The 19,176-nt window shown below is 55.3% G+C and overlaps 3 protein-coding genes across 5 annotated transcripts; 1 reads left to right on the top strand and 2 right to left on the bottom strand.

Moving 5' to 3' along the window:
- VPS51 (VPS51 subunit of GARP complex) lies at positions 1-8,288 on the bottom strand. Its single transcript, XM_034776827.1, has 10 exons — positions 7,999-8,288; positions 7,117-7,246; positions 6,871-7,017; positions 6,002-6,221; positions 4,825-5,566; positions 2,698-2,913; positions 1,688-1,906; positions 1,481-1,602; positions 1,027-1,114; positions 1-539 (listed from the first exon to the last, which is right to left on the bottom strand). The coding sequence occupies exons 1-10, from the start codon at positions 8,212-8,214 to the stop codon at positions 279-281; spliced, it is 2,361 nt and encodes a 786-aa protein (XP_034632718.1). The 5' UTR covers positions 8,215-8,288; the 3' UTR covers positions 1-278.
- A 1,330-nt stretch (positions 8,289-9,618) lies between these two features.
- On the top strand, positions 9,619-11,083 carry TMEM262 (transmembrane protein 262). Its single transcript, XM_034776716.1, has 3 exons — positions 9,619-9,955; positions 10,395-10,494; positions 10,917-11,083. The coding sequence occupies exons 1-3, from the start codon at positions 9,722-9,724 to the stop codon at positions 10,991-10,993; spliced, it is 411 nt and encodes a 136-aa protein (XP_034632607.1). The 5' UTR covers positions 9,619-9,721; the 3' UTR covers positions 10,994-11,083.
- Positions 11,084-11,111: 28 nt separating this feature from the next.
- On the bottom strand, positions 11,112-19,171 carry ZFPL1 (zinc finger protein like 1). Of its 3 annotated transcripts, none has more exons than XM_034776713.1 (8): positions 19,061-19,171; positions 18,354-18,464; positions 17,573-17,684; positions 16,917-17,110; positions 16,547-16,622; positions 14,872-15,057; positions 14,366-14,498; positions 11,112-14,129 (listed from the first exon to the last, which is right to left on the bottom strand). In XM_034776713.1, exons 2-8 carry the CDS (start codon positions 18,453-18,455, stop codon positions 13,940-13,942), a joined length of 993 nt encoding a protein of 330 aa, XP_034632604.1. In that variant the 5' UTR covers positions 18,456-18,464; positions 19,061-19,171; the 3' UTR covers positions 11,112-13,939. The 3 variants fall into 3 exon arrangements, with proteins under 3 accessions (XP_034632604.1, XP_034632602.1, XP_034632605.1); XM_034776711.1 differs by having other exon boundaries at positions 14,366-14,501; XM_034776714.1 differs by having other exon boundaries at positions 14,126-14,237; positions 14,366-14,501.
- Between the last annotated feature and the right edge of the window lie 5 nt (positions 19,172-19,176).

Here is a 19,176-nt window from a genome sequence, read left to right on the forward strand (position 1 = left end):
TCAGATCATGGTATGTTTTATTCAGCACATTCCCCTCCCTGCCCAATAAGATCCAGGCTAGCAGCAGTGAGAATGTTCACAGGGTGTTCACAGGGCATTACCCCCCACCCCCCCAATATGTTCACAGGCCATTCTCCGCCATGCTCTCAGGCACCCCTCACAACCATCTGGTGTGGGAAAGATCTGGTGAAACGGATGAGTCTGAGGGGGACACGTGTCCGCTCCCCGCATAGGAGCAAGCCAGCGTCTGCCTCCAGGCTGGGCTGACTCCCCTCATATCAGCCCCTCTCACAGATGACCTCAATGACACTCTGCTCCATGGGCACAGGGTCCAGGCAGCGGTGGGCTGTGCTGCCCACGATTTCATCTAGCAGGAAGTGCACCAGGTTCTCATCGCAGACAAAGCGCCACAGGTAGAGCTGTAGATAGTAGCAGTCCACCTGGATCTGCTGCAGGCCGTAGCGCCCGAAGGTCCGCAGCCGCACGCACTCCAGGAAGGTCTTCAGGCTGATCTTGATGATGCCGGTCAGGACGGAGACCTGGGGGGTGGGTGGGGAGGTCATTCAAGCACTGTCCCCTATGGGCTTGGAGGACACAGAGGGGAAGAATCACCCCCAGAACTCCCTATATGGCAGAAGTCTCTTGTGGAGGAATGAGGCCAGGTCGGCTGGGGGTGCAGCCCAGGAGGGGCAAGGGGGTCAGTGGCAGCTAGGGAACAGGGAAGTGTGAGTGAACATGGAGTGGGTGTGTGACAGCTCTGGAGGGAAGGGTCCCCAGAGGACGGGGGAGGTGTGTGGGGAGCTCTGTTTCTCCTTTAATGCACTGGGGGGAGGGAGGGTACTGAAGATTAATAGAGCCTAAGGCCAGAAGAGACCACTGTGATCAGATGGAGTGAGTGTTGGGAGCTGTGTCCCTGCTCTGATGCACTGGGGGGGAGGGAGGGGAGAACTAGAGAACAAGCTGAGTTTAGGGGGCTCTGATCTGTGGGGGGCTCTCCCCCACCCCCAGGGTGGCAGCTCTGCTCACCTTGTTGAACTCCACGGGGCTGAAGATGTCGATGCGCTCAGAGAACAGCTTCTGAATGTTACTCAGGAGGTTAGTGTCCAGGGGGGCACTGCACGGGGAGAGGTCAGGGGAGAGGCAGAGACAAGGGGTTACACACTCACCAGCAGCCAGGAACCCCATTGCACAGCAGGGGATTGGAACTGGGCAGCCCTCCTCACCTGAGGCTGCGTCTGGGAGTGAAACACTGGGTCAAAGCCCCCCCTCCTCTGGGGTGCAGGTAGGAGGAGGCCCACCTGCCTTCGTGCAGGCCACTCACCCCAACATGTAGCTAGGAGGGTAGACACCTCACTGCAACTCTGCCAGTGCCTCTCACTTCTGACCTGCAGCCCCCTGCTTTTCCAGCCCTGCACTCCCCCCGCCAGTGCCCCTCAGTCCTGACCCACGGCCACTCCAAACCCCGTTGCAGCCCCCTGACCTGGGTGTGTAGCTGGGTGCATAGCGGCTCTGCTGCCGAGAGCTGCTGTACACAGAGAAGGTCCTCTTGCTGGAGTCGCTGCTCTGGGCCTTGCGGACGCCCTCCTCGTACAGGAGCCCCACCTGCAAGCGGGGAGGCAAGAAGCCTGGGTGAGCGCGGGGTCCCTGGGGGTACAGAAAGCCCTGGATCGTCCTTTTCCTCACTGACCTGCACGTCGATGGAGGTGGTGTCCTCCACCACCCTCTTCATGACGGCCCGCACGTTGCGTGGCTCAATGGTGTTGACCCAGTCGCGTGTCTCCACACTCTTGCGCAGCATCTGTGAGATGATCAGCCCCTGCACCTTCACGTAGTGGTTGAGCAGCCTCTGGGCCGCCTCGCGGGCTTCCGCGCACAGGCTGGTAACTGGGGTGATGGGGGAGTGGTCCTAGGGAGGGAGAACAGCAGATCAGTAGTGCTGGACAGGGCATTTTCCCCAACACCCACTAGCTCCACGAGAGGCACTCAGGAGGGACAGGCTGCCCCCACCCTTCCCCACATGCGCCACCCAGCACCACCAGCTCCATGTGGGGTAGGGGCACTCAAGACGGCATGGGCTGCCCCAATCCTACCCTGCCCAGTGCCATCCATACATCGCTTCCCTCCAAGCTGCCCCCATCCCTGATGCTCCCCAGGTCCCCACTGCCTGCAGGTGGGGATGGACTCTCACACCCACTGAAGCAGTGGGGTGGTCAGATCAGCTGGGACCTGACAGGAAACCCTGTGGCATGCAGCAATGCTCAGGGGGTGCATGCCGACTCACTAGATCTCCCACTGCCATCCAGCTTGAATACATATATCCTATCCCTTCCCCTGGGCAGACGATTCCCCAGCCCTGGGAATCCCAACCCCAGGGAACATCCCCTGGAAATTTGGCTTAGTCACACTCCCTGGGGCCACCTCCTAACACGCTCCTCTTCGGGGCTCAAACTCCTCAGAAGGAGACTGCCTCCTCCACCCCTGTCTAGGTCCATCCTACTAGCCCTGGATGGGAAAGGAGGCCTTGGGTATTGAGGGGCTTTGAATTGAAGATGGGGTCCCAGGTGGAGAATCCCCAGAGCCATACAGACAGGGACTCCCCTCCCCGCATATTGAGAGTCTGGATCCCAGATCAGGATCTCGGGGGCGAGGGTGTGTTTCCTCCTTGCTCCCGGGTCCCAGGGGTTGGTGCCTGCCCACCTGCACTAGGAACTGCTCGTCGGTCAAGGTGAGGATGTAGCTGATGGTGGAGGTCTCATAGTCCAGGCAGAGGCGGGAGAGCAGGAGCAGCAGGGCGGGGGGAGTGGAGCCACCCTTGTCCCCTGTGGTCTCACAGAACTGCCGTGCCGTCTGGCAGATGGACTTGATGAAGCCAACGATCAGGCCCTCGCGGACACCCTGGCTGCAGAACTCACCCTGGGGGATGAAATGGGGGGGGAGAGGGGAGGGTTCAGCACTTCCTCTTGCTGCCCGGTAGAGTGGCTCCTCCTGGAGCCAGGCAGCTATCCTGACACCATCTCCCCACTCCATGTCTGCTCCCCCAGATGAGGACTGCCCATGGAATACACCCAGACGACAGACCTGGTGGGGATGTGGGTGGGGATCGAAGGGCACCAGCAGAAATGTCATAGTGGGAGGAGTCCTGGGAGCTGTGGGTTGGGATTAGGGAGAAAGATACAGGAAAAGGTTACAGGGACATAGGACTCAAAGGGACCTTCTAGGTTACTGAGTCCAAACCCTGCTATCACAAGTAACCAGGCCATAACATCCCGGCCACAAACTCCCTTGTAAAACTAGCTGGGCTCTTTCCCCCCACTCCACCTGCTGGGAGGCTGTTCCAGACCCTTCCTCCTCTGATGGGTAGAAACCTTCTCAATTCCAGCCTCAGCTGATTCCTAGACACTTTATCCCCATTTGTTCTTGTGCCAACACTGTCCTTTAGCTTCAATAGCTCTTTCCCTCCCTGGGGTTTGCCCCTCTGCTGTATGGATAGAAAGCAGTCAGATCCCCTCCTGGGCTTCGTCTGACCAATCTAAACAAGCCCAACTCTTTCAGTTTCCTCCCCTAAGATCAGCTCTCCTTTCTCCTCATCAGCCTAGGAACTCTTCTCTGCACATAAGCCAGTTTGAAAATCTATCTGATAGATGGGGTTTTCAGTCCACCAGACGAAGGCATAGCAAGATCCAATGGCTGGAAGTTGAAGTTAGACAAATGTAACTTTGAAATAAAGCAATTTCCTATCAGGGAGGGTGAATAAACCCTGGAACAGTTCACCAGGGAAGCCATGGGCTGGCCACCGCCTGGAGTCTTTAAAGCAAAACTAGATCTCTTTCTAAACTAGATCTCTTTCATGCTTTAATCCAGCGTCTGGGGAAAATTCTACAGCCTGGGTGCATGGGAGAGCACTGGGTGATCACAATGGTCCCTTCTGGTTTTAGAATCTCGGGAAGTCCCACATGGCTCCTTAGTTCAGGAGACAAAGCACACAGCTGAATGGTGTATCGACATAAAAAGGCACATCTATGGTGTAGTCTCAATTGCACAAAGTCCTTGTGGGGGATGGGACATTCATAAAGGCTGCAGCTCTGAAGCCAGTTATGAAGTCAGGAAGGGCCCAGCAGCAATCAGGAAACCCCTGCAGACAGATACAGAACAGTATCTGCATGGAACACATTATTCCAGAGGTCCCCAAACTGGGAGGCGTTCCACTCCAGGGGGCCATGGAGGAACCTTCAGGGGCGGGGGGCAGCAGAGACCAGACCAGCCCCAGGGTTGGGGAGGGAGCACCACCCAGCCCCTCCCTGCCCGCAGCTCTGGTCCCGTCCCCAGCCACATTCCCGGCCCTGTGCCTGGCCCTGGCCCCAGCCTGGGGTTGGGGTGGGGCTGGGAGCAGAGCAGAGCTGCGCCACACCTGACTGCGGGCCCGGTTGCCAGCCCCCACCACAGCCCCCTGTGGCTTCACCCCTGCCCCCAGTGCTATTATCCCCCTTATACAGATGGGGAAACCAAGGCACAGAGTGGCTAAGTGACTTGCCCAAGGTCACAGAGGAAGCCTGTGGCAGAGCAGAAAATTCAACTTGTCTCCCAAGTCCTAGGCTAGTGCCTGAACCCCTGGACCACCCTTTTGGGTTTCCTCATCTCTACAAATGGAGCTAATGACAGCGACCGCCCTTATATAGAGCTTTGAAGATGTCCTGATGAAAAGGGCTAGAAGAGCTAGGGATTGCTGAGGGGCATCAGAACTGTTGGAGGAGAAACTGAATATACCTGACTCAACCTCTAACTCCCATGGCTCACAGACCCCTCCTCCCCCCCAGGCGGTGTCACCTTGAAGTAGGGCTTGTTGGAGAAGGTGATGTCCTTTGCTGTGAAGAGGTGGACGTAGGTGAGCACCGACTTGATCTGGTTAAGGACAGAGGCCGAGATGGTGCCCAGCAGCTCGGCCAGGTTGGGGCTCTCCTTGCCTGCCAGGCGTGGGGCAGCTAGCGACTGGCGCACATCTGTCAGACAGTCCTGGTAGAAGCTCTGCAGGGCCAGCAGGTACTGGCGGATGCGCTCCTTGGCAGCCCGCACCACAATCTCTGTGCCCTCTGCTGCCACGTTGGAGGCCGGCAGCAGCTTGGCCAGGGCTTGTAGGCGCCGGTGGAAGCGGTCCAGGGCCCGCACCAGCAGTGAGTTGTCCCCGACCCCTTTCTCCAACTGGATGCGCCGCTCCACCAGGGAGAAGTATGTCTCCATGAGGGAGTTGACAAAGGCCACCAGCTTGTCCTGTGCCATGCGGGTGATGCCCTGCACCCCTTCTCGGCTGACAAAAAGCTCCTGGTAGGAGGCGATCACCAGGCACATGTTGCTGACAAAGATGTTGCAGCCACGGTCGATGAACTCCAGGACGTCAGTGATAGGGGCACCACCCGGCTGCCCCAGCTCTGCTTCTAGGGCCTCCAGCTCAGCCTCCAACCGGCAGCGGGCATGGGAAAGGAACTCGTCACACAGCTCCTCTGCTGGTTCATCCAGCTGCAGCAGCAGCTCCACGCACTCAGCCAGGTCCTTTGCCCCAGAGCCCCCGTCCCTACCAAGGAAAGGAGAGGACATTGGAAATGGCAGGAGAGCTGAGACATGGACCCCTCACTCTCAATGCACCTGCAGCAGGGTTTAAGGGATGGCTATGGGAGTTAACAACAGCATCCAGCTTCTGGACCTGGAATCCAGTCCATTTGTCTCAATTGGGGTAATAATTCTGAAACCTAATGATAGACCTCAATGTTGCTGATTTCCACCATGCCGTCACTATTTATGTTGACATTAAGTTTCAGAGTTAACAAACCGACTAAAATGAATGGGGGAAGTTGGTGATTAAGGTAATAGTTAACCTATCATCCTTTAGATCAGACCTTTGCACCCATCTACCCTGGTATCCCTCCCACCCTGGGTCAGACTAATGCAGCTGTCCCACCTCGCTCTTTGTTCACTCCCCCAACACTGGATCAGATCCAAGGGCCTGTACCTGAATTTCTCCCGCAGCTTCTGCGCCAGGTTGGCCATGATCTTCTGGCAGTCGTCCTGGATGCCCTGGAAGGAGGGCATGTGCTGGTACTGGTGCAGGATAGAGCGGGCTTTGCTGTAGTAGCGCACTGCCTGTCCATAGGCCTCCAGCTCCACACACTTGGTGAGGCGGGCAGGCAGCTCAAAGAGAAACTGCAGCTTGCGCAGGAGCGTGTGGACCCCTGAGATCCAGAGAAACCCTGTTAGAGTCAGTGCCAGCATCACCTAGCACGCACCTCCTCCCTATGCCCTTCTCCAGCTGCTCAGGCAGGATATGGCCTGGAGCTCTTCATGGACCCTCCCACCACCCCTGCTCTATCCTGATTCTTCTGGTCACTGGGTGGTTTGCTGGGCTGCTCTTCCCCCTCCATCAGCTGCCATGTTGGCCCTAGATCAGGAAACCAGGGTAATACTGCCTTCCCTAGCTGTGGAGAAGAGCAGCCACAGCACTGGCCAAGCAGGGGAATGAACAGTGCAGCTACAGGGCTCTCCCTCCCAGGCTTCCCTCCACACCTCATTTCTATTCTTGGAAGCCCTAGATCCACTCCTGAGTCCCTGTCTCCTGAGAAGGGACTTGGCGTCTTGGCCCAGCCAAGGCAGAGGACAGCACACCTGCCACCCTCTCCCAAAATCCTCTCTGCTCTTGAACCTCTCATAGGATTTCCTGTGTTGAATACAACCGATGAGCTCATCTAGCCTGACATGCCTCCAGACGCCATCCCTACTGCCCTGGATCAAACCAATGAGCCTATTCAGCACCGCATCCCTACCACCCTAGATCAGACCCTTGGATCTTTTCAGCTGGCTCAGAGGGCGGCTTGTGGCCAGTACCCGAGAGCTTGGTGATCTGCTCATGCTGGTCCTGCAGGGTGCTGCTGATGCGGGCGCTGAACTCTGTGATGACAGCCATGTTGGCAGCCAGGCAATCCATCTCGTCCTCCATCTTCTTGAAGTCGTTCTTCATCTTGCGGATTGTGTCTGGGGAGTAGAAGGAGAAAATCAGCCAGGCCCAAAGATTCAGCCCCAATGCTAAGGACATATCTGGATGACTGGGATCTGGGCAGCCCTGCATGGTACCTGTGGCTGAGATGAACTTGTTGTAGTTCTCATAGACCAGGGTCTGCATGTCGCTGTCCAGGGCACGGATCTGCTTTACCATGTCAGTCTCACAGTCCATAAGCTGGGCTAGTGAGCACTCCTTCCGCAGCTAGGGAGAGTAACAGTGAGTGAGGGGCATAGCCAGGGATGCCAGCTCTGCCAGTGCCTTTCAATCCCCACCTGTTTCCCCATTATCTCAACCCTGGGCTTAGGCCTACAGTTCTGCCAATTCCCCTCAATATTGATCCTACAATTTCAGGCCTAAACTATGTGCCCTCCCCAGCTCTGCTGGTGCACCTCAAGCCAACCTGCAGCCCCATCAATCTCAGGCCTGAACTCCCCTATTTTGCTGGTACCCCTCAATCATGACCCACAGCCCACCCAATATTGGGGAATGGAGGTGCATGGGAGGGAGCAGAAAGGAGGGCTCCCCAGGGGAGGCAGGCAATAGTCACCGGCAGGGGTTGCGATATTGAAATGGGTTTGACAGGATGGTTTCCCTGAAAGACAGGCTATAAAGTCGAGCCCTTTTGGGGAGAATTCCCAGGTGCAGTCACTGCTGTGACAGGGTTCCAGGGAGGGAAGTGTGTGTGGGGAGTGCCACCGCGGGAGCTACCCCGCAGGAGTCTGGGTCCCTGGTAGGGGTAAACCAGGGACTTGAGGGGCAAACCCTAGAGAATCAGTATGGGAGGGGAGGCTCCTCGGGCAGGGCTCGGCAATCCAGGCGTGGGGAGAGTCCGACAGAGGGGTCAGTGTGTGGGGGACTCATAGAGGAATATTGGGGGGAGGGCCTTAGTACACAGGGATCCATAGGTTTTGAGGGTCCCCCTAGGTCTGAGCACATCCAGCGTCAGGGAGCACCTTAGTAAGGAACACTTCCGGGTCGAAGTGCGCCCCATTGATGTCAGTAGGTCCCCCGGGATCCCCTCCTGGGGGCAGGCCGCCCCGAGGATCCCCCGCCGGGTCCGGCAGCCCGTAGTAGAGCTTCAGCATCCCGTGCGGCCGCCGCTTCCCGCCCGGCGGCTCCGAGCCGGGCTCGGCCGGCCCCGGCAGGGGACCCCCCTGGGGAACCGACATCCTCCCCCGGCCGAGAGCCACACAGGTTTGTTTGGACGAGAAAAAGACACTGAGGTCACTTCCGGGATCAGTGACGTTCTGTTGAGAACATCCCCCCCCCCCGCCAACGATGATGAGGTCATTTCCGGGATCAGTGAAGTTTTGTTGAGAACATTCATCCCCAATGGCGGTGAGGTCACTTCCGGAATCGGAAGCGTTCTCTTGATTTAGCAAAGTTCCCCTGTACCGACGCGTCGCCAGTGGGAAGCAGCGACGCGCTGTTTGGCAGACAATAGCCTCTAGCTCTACAATAAGCCTTTGGCGGCCGGGGGAGGGCAACTGTGACCACGACAAGAAGGTGACATTTTGAAGGTGGCATTGCAACTGAATGATATCTTGCAATGAGCCAATGACATCACAGGCGCTGCGTGGTTCCCTGAGCCTGTGGCAGTGCCCTATCATGCTGTGACGTCACCATGTTAGCATATGACATCATCCAGTTCCATGCACATATGAATTAATCAGACATCTACACGGCATTTTCCAGACCATTTTATGATGTCAGCACACAGGCGTGGTTTTATGACATATCCTGGTCCTTATTTTACCAAATGACACCTTCAAACTGGTTTGTGACATCATGCTGTTACCGTAGAATGTCTCAATTATTACAATCTATTAGTCTAGTTAATCTGTGCATCCATCCATAAATAGGGTGACCAGACAGCAAATGTGAAAAATTGGGACAGGATATGGGGGTAATAAGAGCCTATACAAGAAAAAGACCCCAAAATCAGGACTGTCCCTATAAAATCGGTACATCTGGTCACCCTAATCCATAAATCTATCCCCAGGCACACTCATCATCTAACTATCCATCCATCCCTTTCCACACCCATCTAATGCATCCAACCCATCTACCAGTCTGTGCCAAAACATACCATCTAATCTGTCCAGACATCTATCCATCCCATCCCCATCTAATATTCCCCTACATGCTCATTTATCCATCTATAATCTATCATGCATGGAGACAATCTAATTTGTTTATTGCTGTGATATCTAAAGTTGGGGGTAAGAGTTCATAATGATTCCCCATCCTGTATCCTCTTTTCCCCTCTCCCAGTGTCCCTCCACTCAACCTTCTGCCAGGGCCGGCTCCAGGCACCAGCTTGCCAAGCAGGTGCTTGGGGCGGCCATTCTGGAGAGGGGCAGCACCTGCGGCAATTTGGCGGACGGTCCCTCACTCCCGCTCGGAGCGAAGGACCTGCTGCTGAATTGCTGCCACAGATCACGACCGCGGCATTTTTTTTTTTTTTTTTTTTTGCCGCTTGGGGCAGCAAAAACCCTGGAGCCAGCCCTGCCTTCTGCAATCCCTTCTCTAGTCCCTATGGATGTTCTGCAAACCCTTTTAGAACTCTCAGTTCTTTATGACCTCAGCAAGGATTCCGAACCACTCCTAGCCTGCAGTGAGGTCACGCCATCACTACAAACAGCCTCCAGGAGCTATTTACTCCCTCCCAGCACCATGGTCAGCATCAAAGTTACCAAGCAGATGGTCCCTACACCTAGCATGGGATGGGGAGGTATGAGCTGGAAGGACCCCTTTGTCACCGTCACTTTCCCCAGCAAAGTAATCTTCACCAGTGCCTCCCTCCTGCTGCTGCTGGTTCACATGGGTATCTTCGGAGCAGACCTCTACCACTTCACTGTGACCCAGGAGTTCAATCTCATGAGCTTTCATGGCACCACAGTACTACTGGTAAGGGGAGTCCCCTTGCTTCTTGTGTCTTGCAGCTTGGCCTAGAGGTTAAGGCACTAGTCAGGTACTTTGGACACCTGCTTTCTACTCCAATCTCTGCCACAGACTCTGTGACCCTAGGCAAGTCACCTCATCTCTGAAGTGGAGATAACCCATCCCTATTGGACAGGGATCTACGGGCTCTGGCCACTGTCAGACCTTAGGTTCAATCCAGGTTGGCCATTTCTATACCCCTTATACATTTGAATACTGAGGGATGGCTATAGTATGATGGCTGTGAGGAGGGCAGTATTAGGACTCTTGGGTTCTAGTCTCATCTCTGGGCAGGAGTAGTAAGACATTTAGGAGGGGAGTGGGGTCTAACAGGTTAGCACCGGGGAGTGACAGATCAGGGAAGGGTCCTGACCATCTCCCTGACCATTTGCATTGGTCTCTGCAGGTATCCCATGTGCTGAGCTTTTACTGGGCCTTGCTTGGAACATTTTACACTTTGGAGGCCAACGACAAGGTTCTCAGGGGGTTTGCCCTGACCTCACTGGGTAAGTAACTCCAGCCAGATGCCTGAACTGATGGGTGTTCACAGCAAGGGCAACAGGGGAAACTCAGATGAGTCTAACCAGTTTAAGTGGTTGGGGGGGAGGAGCAGGAGTCAGGATTACTGGATTCTATCCTCAACTCTAGCTGAGAAGTGTGCTCCAGTGGGAGCACCTTCCAAAGCCAGTTTGCATGGGGTATGGCAGCTGGGATTTAGGCTCCCCAGCTCAGGAGGTTTCTGAGCATGACTCAGAACCACACAGGGGCACAGCCTGCGGACCCGTGTGTGTGAGGGCAAATGTGTGGACACTCAGTTATTCTGGGGAGGACTGCAACTGTTTATCTGCCCCTCTGGTCCAGTCGCAAAGGGAAACTGTGAACCCCATTCCCATCCCCTTGATCAGGGCTCTGGCTCTATCCCTTCTAGTGATGAACTTCGCCCTCTTCGTGGGCCGCTTCTGCCTGGACTACCTGACTATCGAATACAGGGAGGAGTTTTACTGAGCCCCAGCCTGGCCTTGTCCAAAGCAGCCCTGGAGAGAGATGCACACGCAGCATTCATCCCCAGATCTGTTGGACTTGGGAAGCGGGGAGGGAAGGGGGCAGTAACACACTGCTCAGGTTGTAGCCAAAATGAAGTTTAATAACAATACAGGATATTGCTGTAGTGTTAGAGACGGTGTCATTCATTAGTCATGTCACCTTCCTGGGAGGTGGGAGCAAGGCAGTCATTACAGCCAGGATCTTTCCCCCAACACGCCCAATGGGCATTCAACAACTCAGGTGACCAATCCTCAGTGGGAGCATTTGATGGCTACAGGGCTCATCCGTTCCATAGCAGTGGCCCATCACAACCCCTACCCCAACACCCTAACCATAGGGTCAAGCTAATGGACATGGGCCCGATCCAACCCTCTGGCTCATGCTGGAACCAACACAAGGGAGGGGAAGAGGTTCAGATTCCAGCCCCTTCATCCCCCACCACAAATAGCTCCCACCCATTGGTGGAAGCCTACAGGACTTATGTTCATAGCTCTCCTTTCCACTGGAAGTGGCTTGTGAGGAAGGTGATATTTTTCCTCTACTGCCTCCCAGCCAAGTCCCATGCCACCTCCCCTACCCCAGGGCTAGCAGAGCCATTAGCAGAAAAGGGTGGGAGCTTGGGAGGTTGCAAAACAGCAGATCTGGATAAGGCCCAGTCAAAGAGCTGGACACAGGAAAGCAGTGGGATTGGAGGCAATGGTCAGTTTTTGGGCAGGGGGCATGGTGTGTGCTCTCTTTGGTCACTGCGGCCGCCCCATGCATTTCAAACCCTACAGGAAGAACTGTCTCCTATCAACCATTTCAATAAATAGAAGGAAAACAACTGTATTCAAAGCATGAAACCCCATCCCCACCAGAACTCTGAAAATCCACAAGCCAGGAAGTCTCTTCCCCTCCCACCTCCCATCTTTAAGCTCCAGTGCTGACCAGCATGTCCCATCCCCTCCCTAAACTCCAGAACAGGTCAATACTTCACACACGCGCCCCTTTCCAGTAGGGGACAGCCCAAAGCACCCATGGTGACAGCTCTGTACAGAGATGGAGGGACCAACTTTGGAATTACACCCCCCCTCATCCCCATGGGATGCAGGGAGACACCAACCCCACCCCATTCTCGTTAGTAAAATAATCACACCCAAGAGGCCCAGCCAACTCCTTCCCTTTCCCCTGGTATTCTGAGATGGGAAGCGAAGGCTCCGCTCAACGGAGATGACGTTGGAGGAGGGGGTTAACGACATCTCATCCCTGCAAATAATGCTGGACATAGAGGGGTGGATCTCAGTATTTGCCCATTGAATTCTGGCAAAGTTAAGGCCCAGGTAGTTACAGATGTTAAAAATTAGAATAGGTGAAAGTAAGTTATACCTCCCCCGCCCCCCCAATATAGCTCAGTAGGAGGGGAGGGCAAATGAGGATGTGACAAGGGGCTGGTTACTGTCATTTGGTTTGAGCTGCATTTGCAAAACTAAAACGTGTGTGTGTGTGGTAGGGAGAGGGTTGGGATCCAGTGTCCATTCCATTTGAACCCCCAAAGGATGTGTGGGAGCAGAGGGATGATGGAAGATTCTGTACCACTCCCATTCCCAGCAAAGCAGAAGGGCAGTTTTATGTGTGGTTGTGGGTGGGGCTGCAATCCTGCCCCATCCCCAGGCAGGAAAGGAGGTTTCTGTTGGAACAGGCCTCCCCCAAAAGTCCCAGCAGCTGGCTGTGTCAAACAGATCCGCTGTCTCCCATCAAGTTGAGACCAGGAAAATAATTACATCTCCCTCCTCGGGGCAAAGGGGTTTTGGGGACAAGGGTGAATAAAGCACAAGGTGGCTTAACGTAGCAGATGGGCTTAGAATCAGAGAGCTCTGCAGTGTTTTGAGGCTACAGGAATTGGTCCATCAAATATGGGATGGGTTTTACAAGGCACCTCTGAGGAAGCAGAGGCTGCCCAGGATTAGAGAATGGGAAAGGGGAACAAAAGAGCCCTGAACCCTTTCAAACACCTGCATTCAGACAATTGTGTTCTCACTCACTGAGACATACTGGGTTGGCAAGTTCCAAGTGATGGACAGTTGAGAGGCTCCTAGGGGAAGGGCATTCAAGCCCAGGGTTTAAGGAGCCAGATACCAGTTTCAGGGGGGCACGGCTGTAATGCCATGGAGTTCACGCTTCCAAGAAGGTGCGGGACGTTTGCCCTTCAGTGCTGCCACCACCCAGCTTTTCTGCAGGCAGGAATGGAAATGCCCAATTTCCCTGCACACACACCACCAGCAGCATTGCTAGTTACAGAGTGGAGAAACTGAGGCATGGGGCTGGGAAGTGACTCACCTGAGACTGAACAACAGGGTCAGCAGCAGTGGGAACAGAACTCAGGAATCCTGGCTCCCCATCTTCCTGCTCTGACCAATAAATCCTTGTGGGCTGGCAACGGAACCCAGGAGTCCAGGCTTCCGTTCCTGCACTGCCTCTCACTTGCCCCAGTCCTTGGACACACTCGCACTAGCAGCACAAGCCCTCCCCGATCACCAGACGCTTTCCTCTTGCCTGGCCCATTCCAAAGCTGAACAGCTACAGTGGAAAGGATTCTCAGCTGGAGCACTTCGCAACCAGAGGGCTCATTCCAGCCCATCTCGGGGGCCCCAATCCACAGCTGTACAAGCCTCCCCTTTCCTCCCAATCCTGCTCTGCCCACCCCACCTAGAGATTTATTTGAGTCTCGTTTTTAAAAGAGGCCAAAGTCACTTCACACCCACCCTCATCAGTTTCATGTTTTGACTCTCAGCTGAGCTGACCCAGCAGTGTCCTGGCTGGGGGCTTCCCCTTGTACTCCCCCCAGAGCCCCACTTGCAGCTGCCAGTCCCCAGCATCCCTGCCTTGGCAGGCCATTCTTGGTGCCCAGGGAGGAGCCACCAGCTCAGTTCATTCCTGGCCCACCCGGATGTGGGGGTTGAACATGGGGTCCAGGTTGGGGTCATTGTCGGCCGAGGCCCGGCCCAGCTTTGACATGATGATGATTAGGGTTAGGAAGCCGATGCCGCCAATCAGGAGGATGATGACAAACCGCTGCATCAGGGATCTTGGCTGCCGCTTCTTGGACCCAGAGCGATTCCTGCCAGGGGAACCTGTTATTAGCATGACAGTAGCAGTGCCCAGAGGCCCAAAGCAAGATCAGGGGCACATCTGGGCATGTGCATCATTAGCAGTATTATGGTAGCGCCTAGAGACCGCAAATAAGATTGGGGGCACATTAGCAGTATTATGGTAATAGCTACAGGCTCCAACCGAGATTGCGGCCCTATCATGCATGTGCACTGGTTTCCTCCCATCCCACCACCGACTACTTACTTCAGAAGCTGCGCGAACCAACTGAGCGTTGGCCGCCGGCGGTACTTGTCCTCATCACAGTCGATTTGGGTGCCGGATGCCCTGCTGCCGCCCCCACCCTCCCGGGTGTCGTAGACCTTCCGTGGTGTAGAGGCTGCTGGGGAGATGGGGAGTGTAGGAGCTTAGCAGAGAGCCATTGGCACCAGGAAAGGAGGTGGGGGTGGGGGGTACAGGCACTCCCCTAGCCCTATTGTCCCCCCTTCCACCACAGCTAGGCAATCTATACACCAGTTCTTCCCCAGCCCTGTTGGCTGTGGTTGATCCAGAATCCTTTGACCCTGGGTTATCTTGACCTCTAATTGGGCTCCTGATCCATACAGGAGTGAATGGAAACAGCCTAAGGGACAGGACACACACAACTGCTACCCCACTCAGAAGGTAGCCACTGGGTCCTCACTTCTTAGGGGCTGTGTCCCACTGACTCGTAATCCCCCACCGTCGCAGGGGAGGACAACTACGCTGCTAACCTGCATTGATGGTGATGGTCTCGTTGCTAGCATTCCCCATGTCGATGACTGAATGCTCCTCCTTCACGCCCCCATTGTTCACGCCCTGCTGCTGCTGTGGGGAAGAGAGGCCGGGCGGAGCACTGTAGGAATAGGCCGACAGGGCACTTTGCTGGATGGTCTCCTCTGAGTTGGGGCCTGCAGTTGCTGCCAAGAAAGGAGGGAACAAAGTGAATCCTGTGGGGAATGGGGCAGCCTAAGACAGCTGGCTTCCATCTACAAAGCCAGGACAGCAAACTGTGACCCACTTGCTCCATGGATCTCTGTGTCAGGGGCCTAACTAGAACTGATGCCCTTGAACTGAAAGGTCTCATATCCCATTCCTTGATCCCTGAAAGCCAGCCAGTCTTCCCCTCCCATCACTTTAGAAGAGACAGCAGATGAAATTGGACTCCTTGGTCTCATCCCAGGCAGCAGGAAGGTGGGGACTCTGGGCTAGACATGCCCATTGTTCTCAGCCAATGTGGAAGGAGGGGATAGCAGACTAGGTGAGCTGGAGCCGGTTTGCGCAAACCGGTTGTTAAATTTAGAAGCTGGTTTAGAACCAGTTGTTAAAGGGGTGGGCAATTGGGAGAGGGAGGTTTTTCTGTTGTTACACTGGCCCGTGGGCCACATCCAGCCTGCGGGACCGTCCTGTCTGGCCCGCCTGAGCTCCTGGATGGAGAGGCTCCCCCAACCCCTCCCCCTTCTCGCAGAGCCTCAGTGTGCCGTGCCGCCAGTGCTCTCGACCACTCCTGGACAGCTCTGCAGCTCCTGCCGCTTTGAGCGGCATGGTAAGGGGTGGGGCTGCGAGCTCCAGCGGGCCGCGCGGCATCCATACACGCTGCCCTGAGCAGCATGGTAAGGGGGCCGGGCTGGGAGGAGGGGTTGGATAAGGGGCAGGGAGCGGTTGGAGAGGGTGGAGGTTCTGGGGGGGCGGTCAGGGGAGGGGGGGGTGTTGAGTAGGCATGGGAGTTCTGGGGGTCTGTCGGGGTGGTGGTGGATGGGGGGGTCGGGGCAATCGGGGACAGGGAGCGGGGCAAGTTGGGTAGGGGGTAGAGTCCGGGGGGGGGGCAGTTAGGGTAGGGGGTCTTGGGAGGGGGTGATCAGGGGACAAGGAGCGGGGGGGGGGGTTGATGGGTTGCGGGTTCTGAGGAGGGCAGTCGGGGGCAGGACATGGGTGGGGGTCGGATGGGGGGGGAGACAGGCTGTTTTGGGAGGCACAGCCTTCCCTACCTGGCCCCCGATACAATTTTGCAACCCCGATGTCCAGGGCCGGCTTTAGGAAGTGCGGGTCCCGATTCGAACAGTTTTGACGGGGCCCCAGCAGCGATGACTAAAAAAAAACATGTGGGGCTTGTACTCACCGGGCGGCGCTCCGAGTCTTTGGCGGCACTTCGGCAGCGGGTCTTTCACTCACTCCGGGCCTTCGGTGGCACTGAACGACGTGCTGCCGAAGACCCGGAGCGAGTGAAGGACCCGCCGCCAAAGACCCGGTAGAGAACCGGTTGTTAAGATTTTGGCAGCTCATCACTGGGTGGGGCCCTAGATCTGATCCCCAGTGTGGTGAGGGTGGGGGAGGTGGATACGGGGCTAGATGGGCCCTGTGCAGGCATCAGTGGAGCCATTCCTATACCCATAACCCGGCAGCACTCACCAGAGAAGCTAGACCAGTCAGTGTAATCTGTGGTATCAGGCGACTCTGTTTCTTGTATGGTATCAGCCTCATCAATCTGAGGAGAGCAGAAGAGAACTGCGTCAGACCTTAGACACCAAAGCAAACTCTGCCCCATCAACTCAGCCAACCCCAGACAGTGGTTGCTGCTCAAGCCGGAAGCTAGATCAAAGCTGGTGTTCCCTCTGCCCCATCCCCCAAGAGGGGAAAGGCCCCATACTCTGTTCCCCATCCCTGGCTGGTGCATTAACAGCAGTATCCGTCCAGCTTGGCTGTCCTCCTAGCTCCCATCTTGAAAACCCCCAGAGAGGAGCCCCACAACAAGAGGAGAGTCTCATGGGTAATCTCTTACCAGTGGCAGCCCAAGCCCGGCCCGAGCCCAGTTCACAGTCGACAGTTTCTCTCGTAGCACTGAAGCCACCGGACTGACCAGGTTGGCTGGGGGGAAGATTGGACCCTTGCAGCTGGGACACTGGTAGCCAGCTGGGGCCGTGTTCTTTGGGAGCTGGTTTGCCATCTCATTGAGACATGACCAGTGAAACAGATCTGCAAAGGTGAAGAGCATGGAATGTCTTTAAGTGAAGGGTCTAGATCAGTTTACTCCCCTAGTCAGATCTACTTCACAAACATCTCCCTTTCCATTAGTCCCCAGGGCAGCAAGGCTGCTGGAAAGTAAGCAGGAGACCATTCTGCCACAGACATTGTATTCATCCACTCAGTTCTCATAATTGTAGGGGCTTTATTCCCACTTTCAGAGGCTAGCTGGTTCTTTTGTGGGGCAAAGGGGTGGGGGAATCTGTGTCTAGAGATAGTCAGTCTGATGAAGAAGCTACAAAGACAGAATAAACAGGGTGCCATTTTGGCAATCACTTTTCTGACCCAAGTTTTAAATTGTTTTTTTTTTTTTTTAAATCAGGCTTTGGCAGCCAGGTCTGTCACATGCTAATGAAAAGAAAACCAAGCAAAGCTCTTGAAATGCCCCCAAAGCCATGGCTAAAAGTACCTCACCATAACACACAAGCCGGGCAGTATCTTTGGTGGACAGGAGGGTGTTGCAAAGACGACAGTTGGGGTTGTAATCACTATCCTGAAGCCACTGGAGATAGGACTGAACAATGCACTGGAAAATACAGGAAGTTAGTGAGAGAAAGCCCATGGCATGGGTGAGGTAGGGTTGCAATTGGAGGGGCAGCACAAGAAAATACTTTACATTTTAAGGCCTAAGGGGACCATTACATTAGTCAAGTCTGAACTCCTGCCTAGTACAAATCACAGAATCTCCAGTGATTCCTGCATCAAGCCCATAACCTGTGTCTGAGCTGGAGTATCTCTTGTAGAAAGATGTCCACTTATGACTTAAAGACTGCAACGGACAGAGAATTCATCACATCCCTAGCATTTGTAGATAGAAACGTCCAATGAGGTCCATGCTAGCAGGCCCCTGGACAGAATTGTGTAAGGATCAGAGGAAATATGAGGAAGGTGTCCATTGCTGGATATTAACAGGATGCACCGTCATGATGCAGGATAGGGGAAGACTGATAACCAAGAACTGAGGTTGGGGCAGGGGAGGAGGTTGTTGAGCAAAGAGGACTTTCAATTGCTTACAACCCTGGATCAAATATGAACCAGTGTTCAAGATGGGAAAGCCACATATCCCATTCCTCACCCTCCTGAGCCAGACAGTCCCCCCCCTCACTGAGGCCAGATTAGAACTGATGCCCTAGAGACTCCCATTCCCCTGAGATGCCATTGCTCAGCAGCCAGACTGGGGCTGGTGTCCAGTTACCTTGGAATGGTTTGCAACGAGGCAGCTCTCACAGACATTCACCCGGTGCTCAAAACAGAAAAGGTTGGTGACTTTCCTTTTGGGGCATTTACACAGCCCCATGGTGCTTCACTGATAACACAGCAGAAGAGAAAGCATACTGAGCAAAATCAAAGCCCAGATCAACCCCACTCCCCTCCCAGTTCTGGAACAGAACCCAGGAGTCCTGGCTCCCAATCCCTCTCTGCTCTAACCCACTAGACCCCACTCCCCTCTTGGCTCCAAGGAGGAACCCAGGAGTCCTGGCTCCCAGTCCTGTCCTAACCACTAGACACCACTCCCCTCCCCAGTGCCAGGAATAGAACCCAGACGTCCTGGATCCCAGCCCCCAAGGCTCTAATCACTAGACACCACCTCCCCTCCCAGTGCCAGGAATAGAACCCAGAAGTCCTGGCTCCCAGCCCCCAGGGCTCTAACCACTAGTCCCTACTCCCCTCCCCAGTGCCAGGAATAGAACCCAGAAGTCCTGGCTCCCAGCCCCCAAGGCTCTAATCACTAGACACCGCCCCTGTCCCCAGTGCCAGGAATAGAACCCAGGAGTCCTGGCTCCCAGCCCCCAAGGCTCTAAGCACTAGTCCCCACTCCCCTCCCCAGTGCCAGGGAGGGAACCCAGGAGGCCTGGCTCCCAGCCCCGCTTTGCCCCTCCATAGGGTCCCTCTGACACTCACAGGCTCCTATTGAGACTGAGTCCGCTGTTGCCACGTCTCTTCCGGGTAGGATGCAGTTTGATGACGTTCGACTTGAGCGAGTCCCCGCAACCCGGCGCTCTCAGGGAAAGTTCCGG

This window comes from Trachemys scripta, chromosome 7 (assembly GCF_013100865.1).
Source record: "Trachemys scripta elegans isolate TJP31775 chromosome 7, CAS_Tse_1.0, whole genome shotgun sequence".
Lineage (NCBI taxonomy): Eukaryota > Metazoa > Chordata > Testudines > Emydidae > Trachemys > Trachemys scripta.

Coding starts and splice junctions, on each gene's coding strand:
- VPS51 (XM_034776827.1), bottom strand. CDS start 8,214: ATGTCGGTTCCCCAGGGGGGTCCCCTGCCGGGGCCGGCCGAGCCCGGC. Junction 6,222..6,870: donor GCAGATCACCAAGCTCTCGG/GTACTGGCCACA, acceptor TCTGGATCTCAG/GGGTCCACACGCTCCTGCGC. Junction 1,603..1,687: donor CCACCTCCATCGACGTGCAG/GTCAGTGAGGAA, acceptor CCCCGCTTGCAG/GTGGGGCTCCTGTACGAGGA.
- TMEM262 (XM_034776716.1), top strand. CDS start 9,722: ATGGTCAGCATCAAAGTTACCAAGCAGATGGTCCCTACACCTAGCATG. Junction 9,956..10,394: donor ATGGCACCACAGTACTACTG/GTAAGGGGAGTC, acceptor TGGTCTCTGCAG/GTATCCCATGTGCTGAGCTT. Junction 10,495..10,916: donor GTTTGCCCTGACCTCACTGG/GTAAGTAACTCC, acceptor TATCCCTTCTAG/TGATGAACTTCGCCCTCTTC.
- ZFPL1 (XM_034776711.1), bottom strand. CDS start 18,455: ATGGGGCTGTGTAAATGCCCCAAAAGGAAAGTCACCAACCTTTTCTGT. Junction 17,111..17,572: donor TGCCCGGCTTGTGTGTTATG/GTGAGGTACTTT, acceptor TCACCTTTGCAG/ATCTGTTTCACTGGTCATGT. Junction 14,130..14,365: donor TGGTTCGCGCAGCTTCTGAA/GTAAGTAGTCGG, acceptor TTCCCCTGGCAG/GAATCGCTCTGGGTCCAAGA.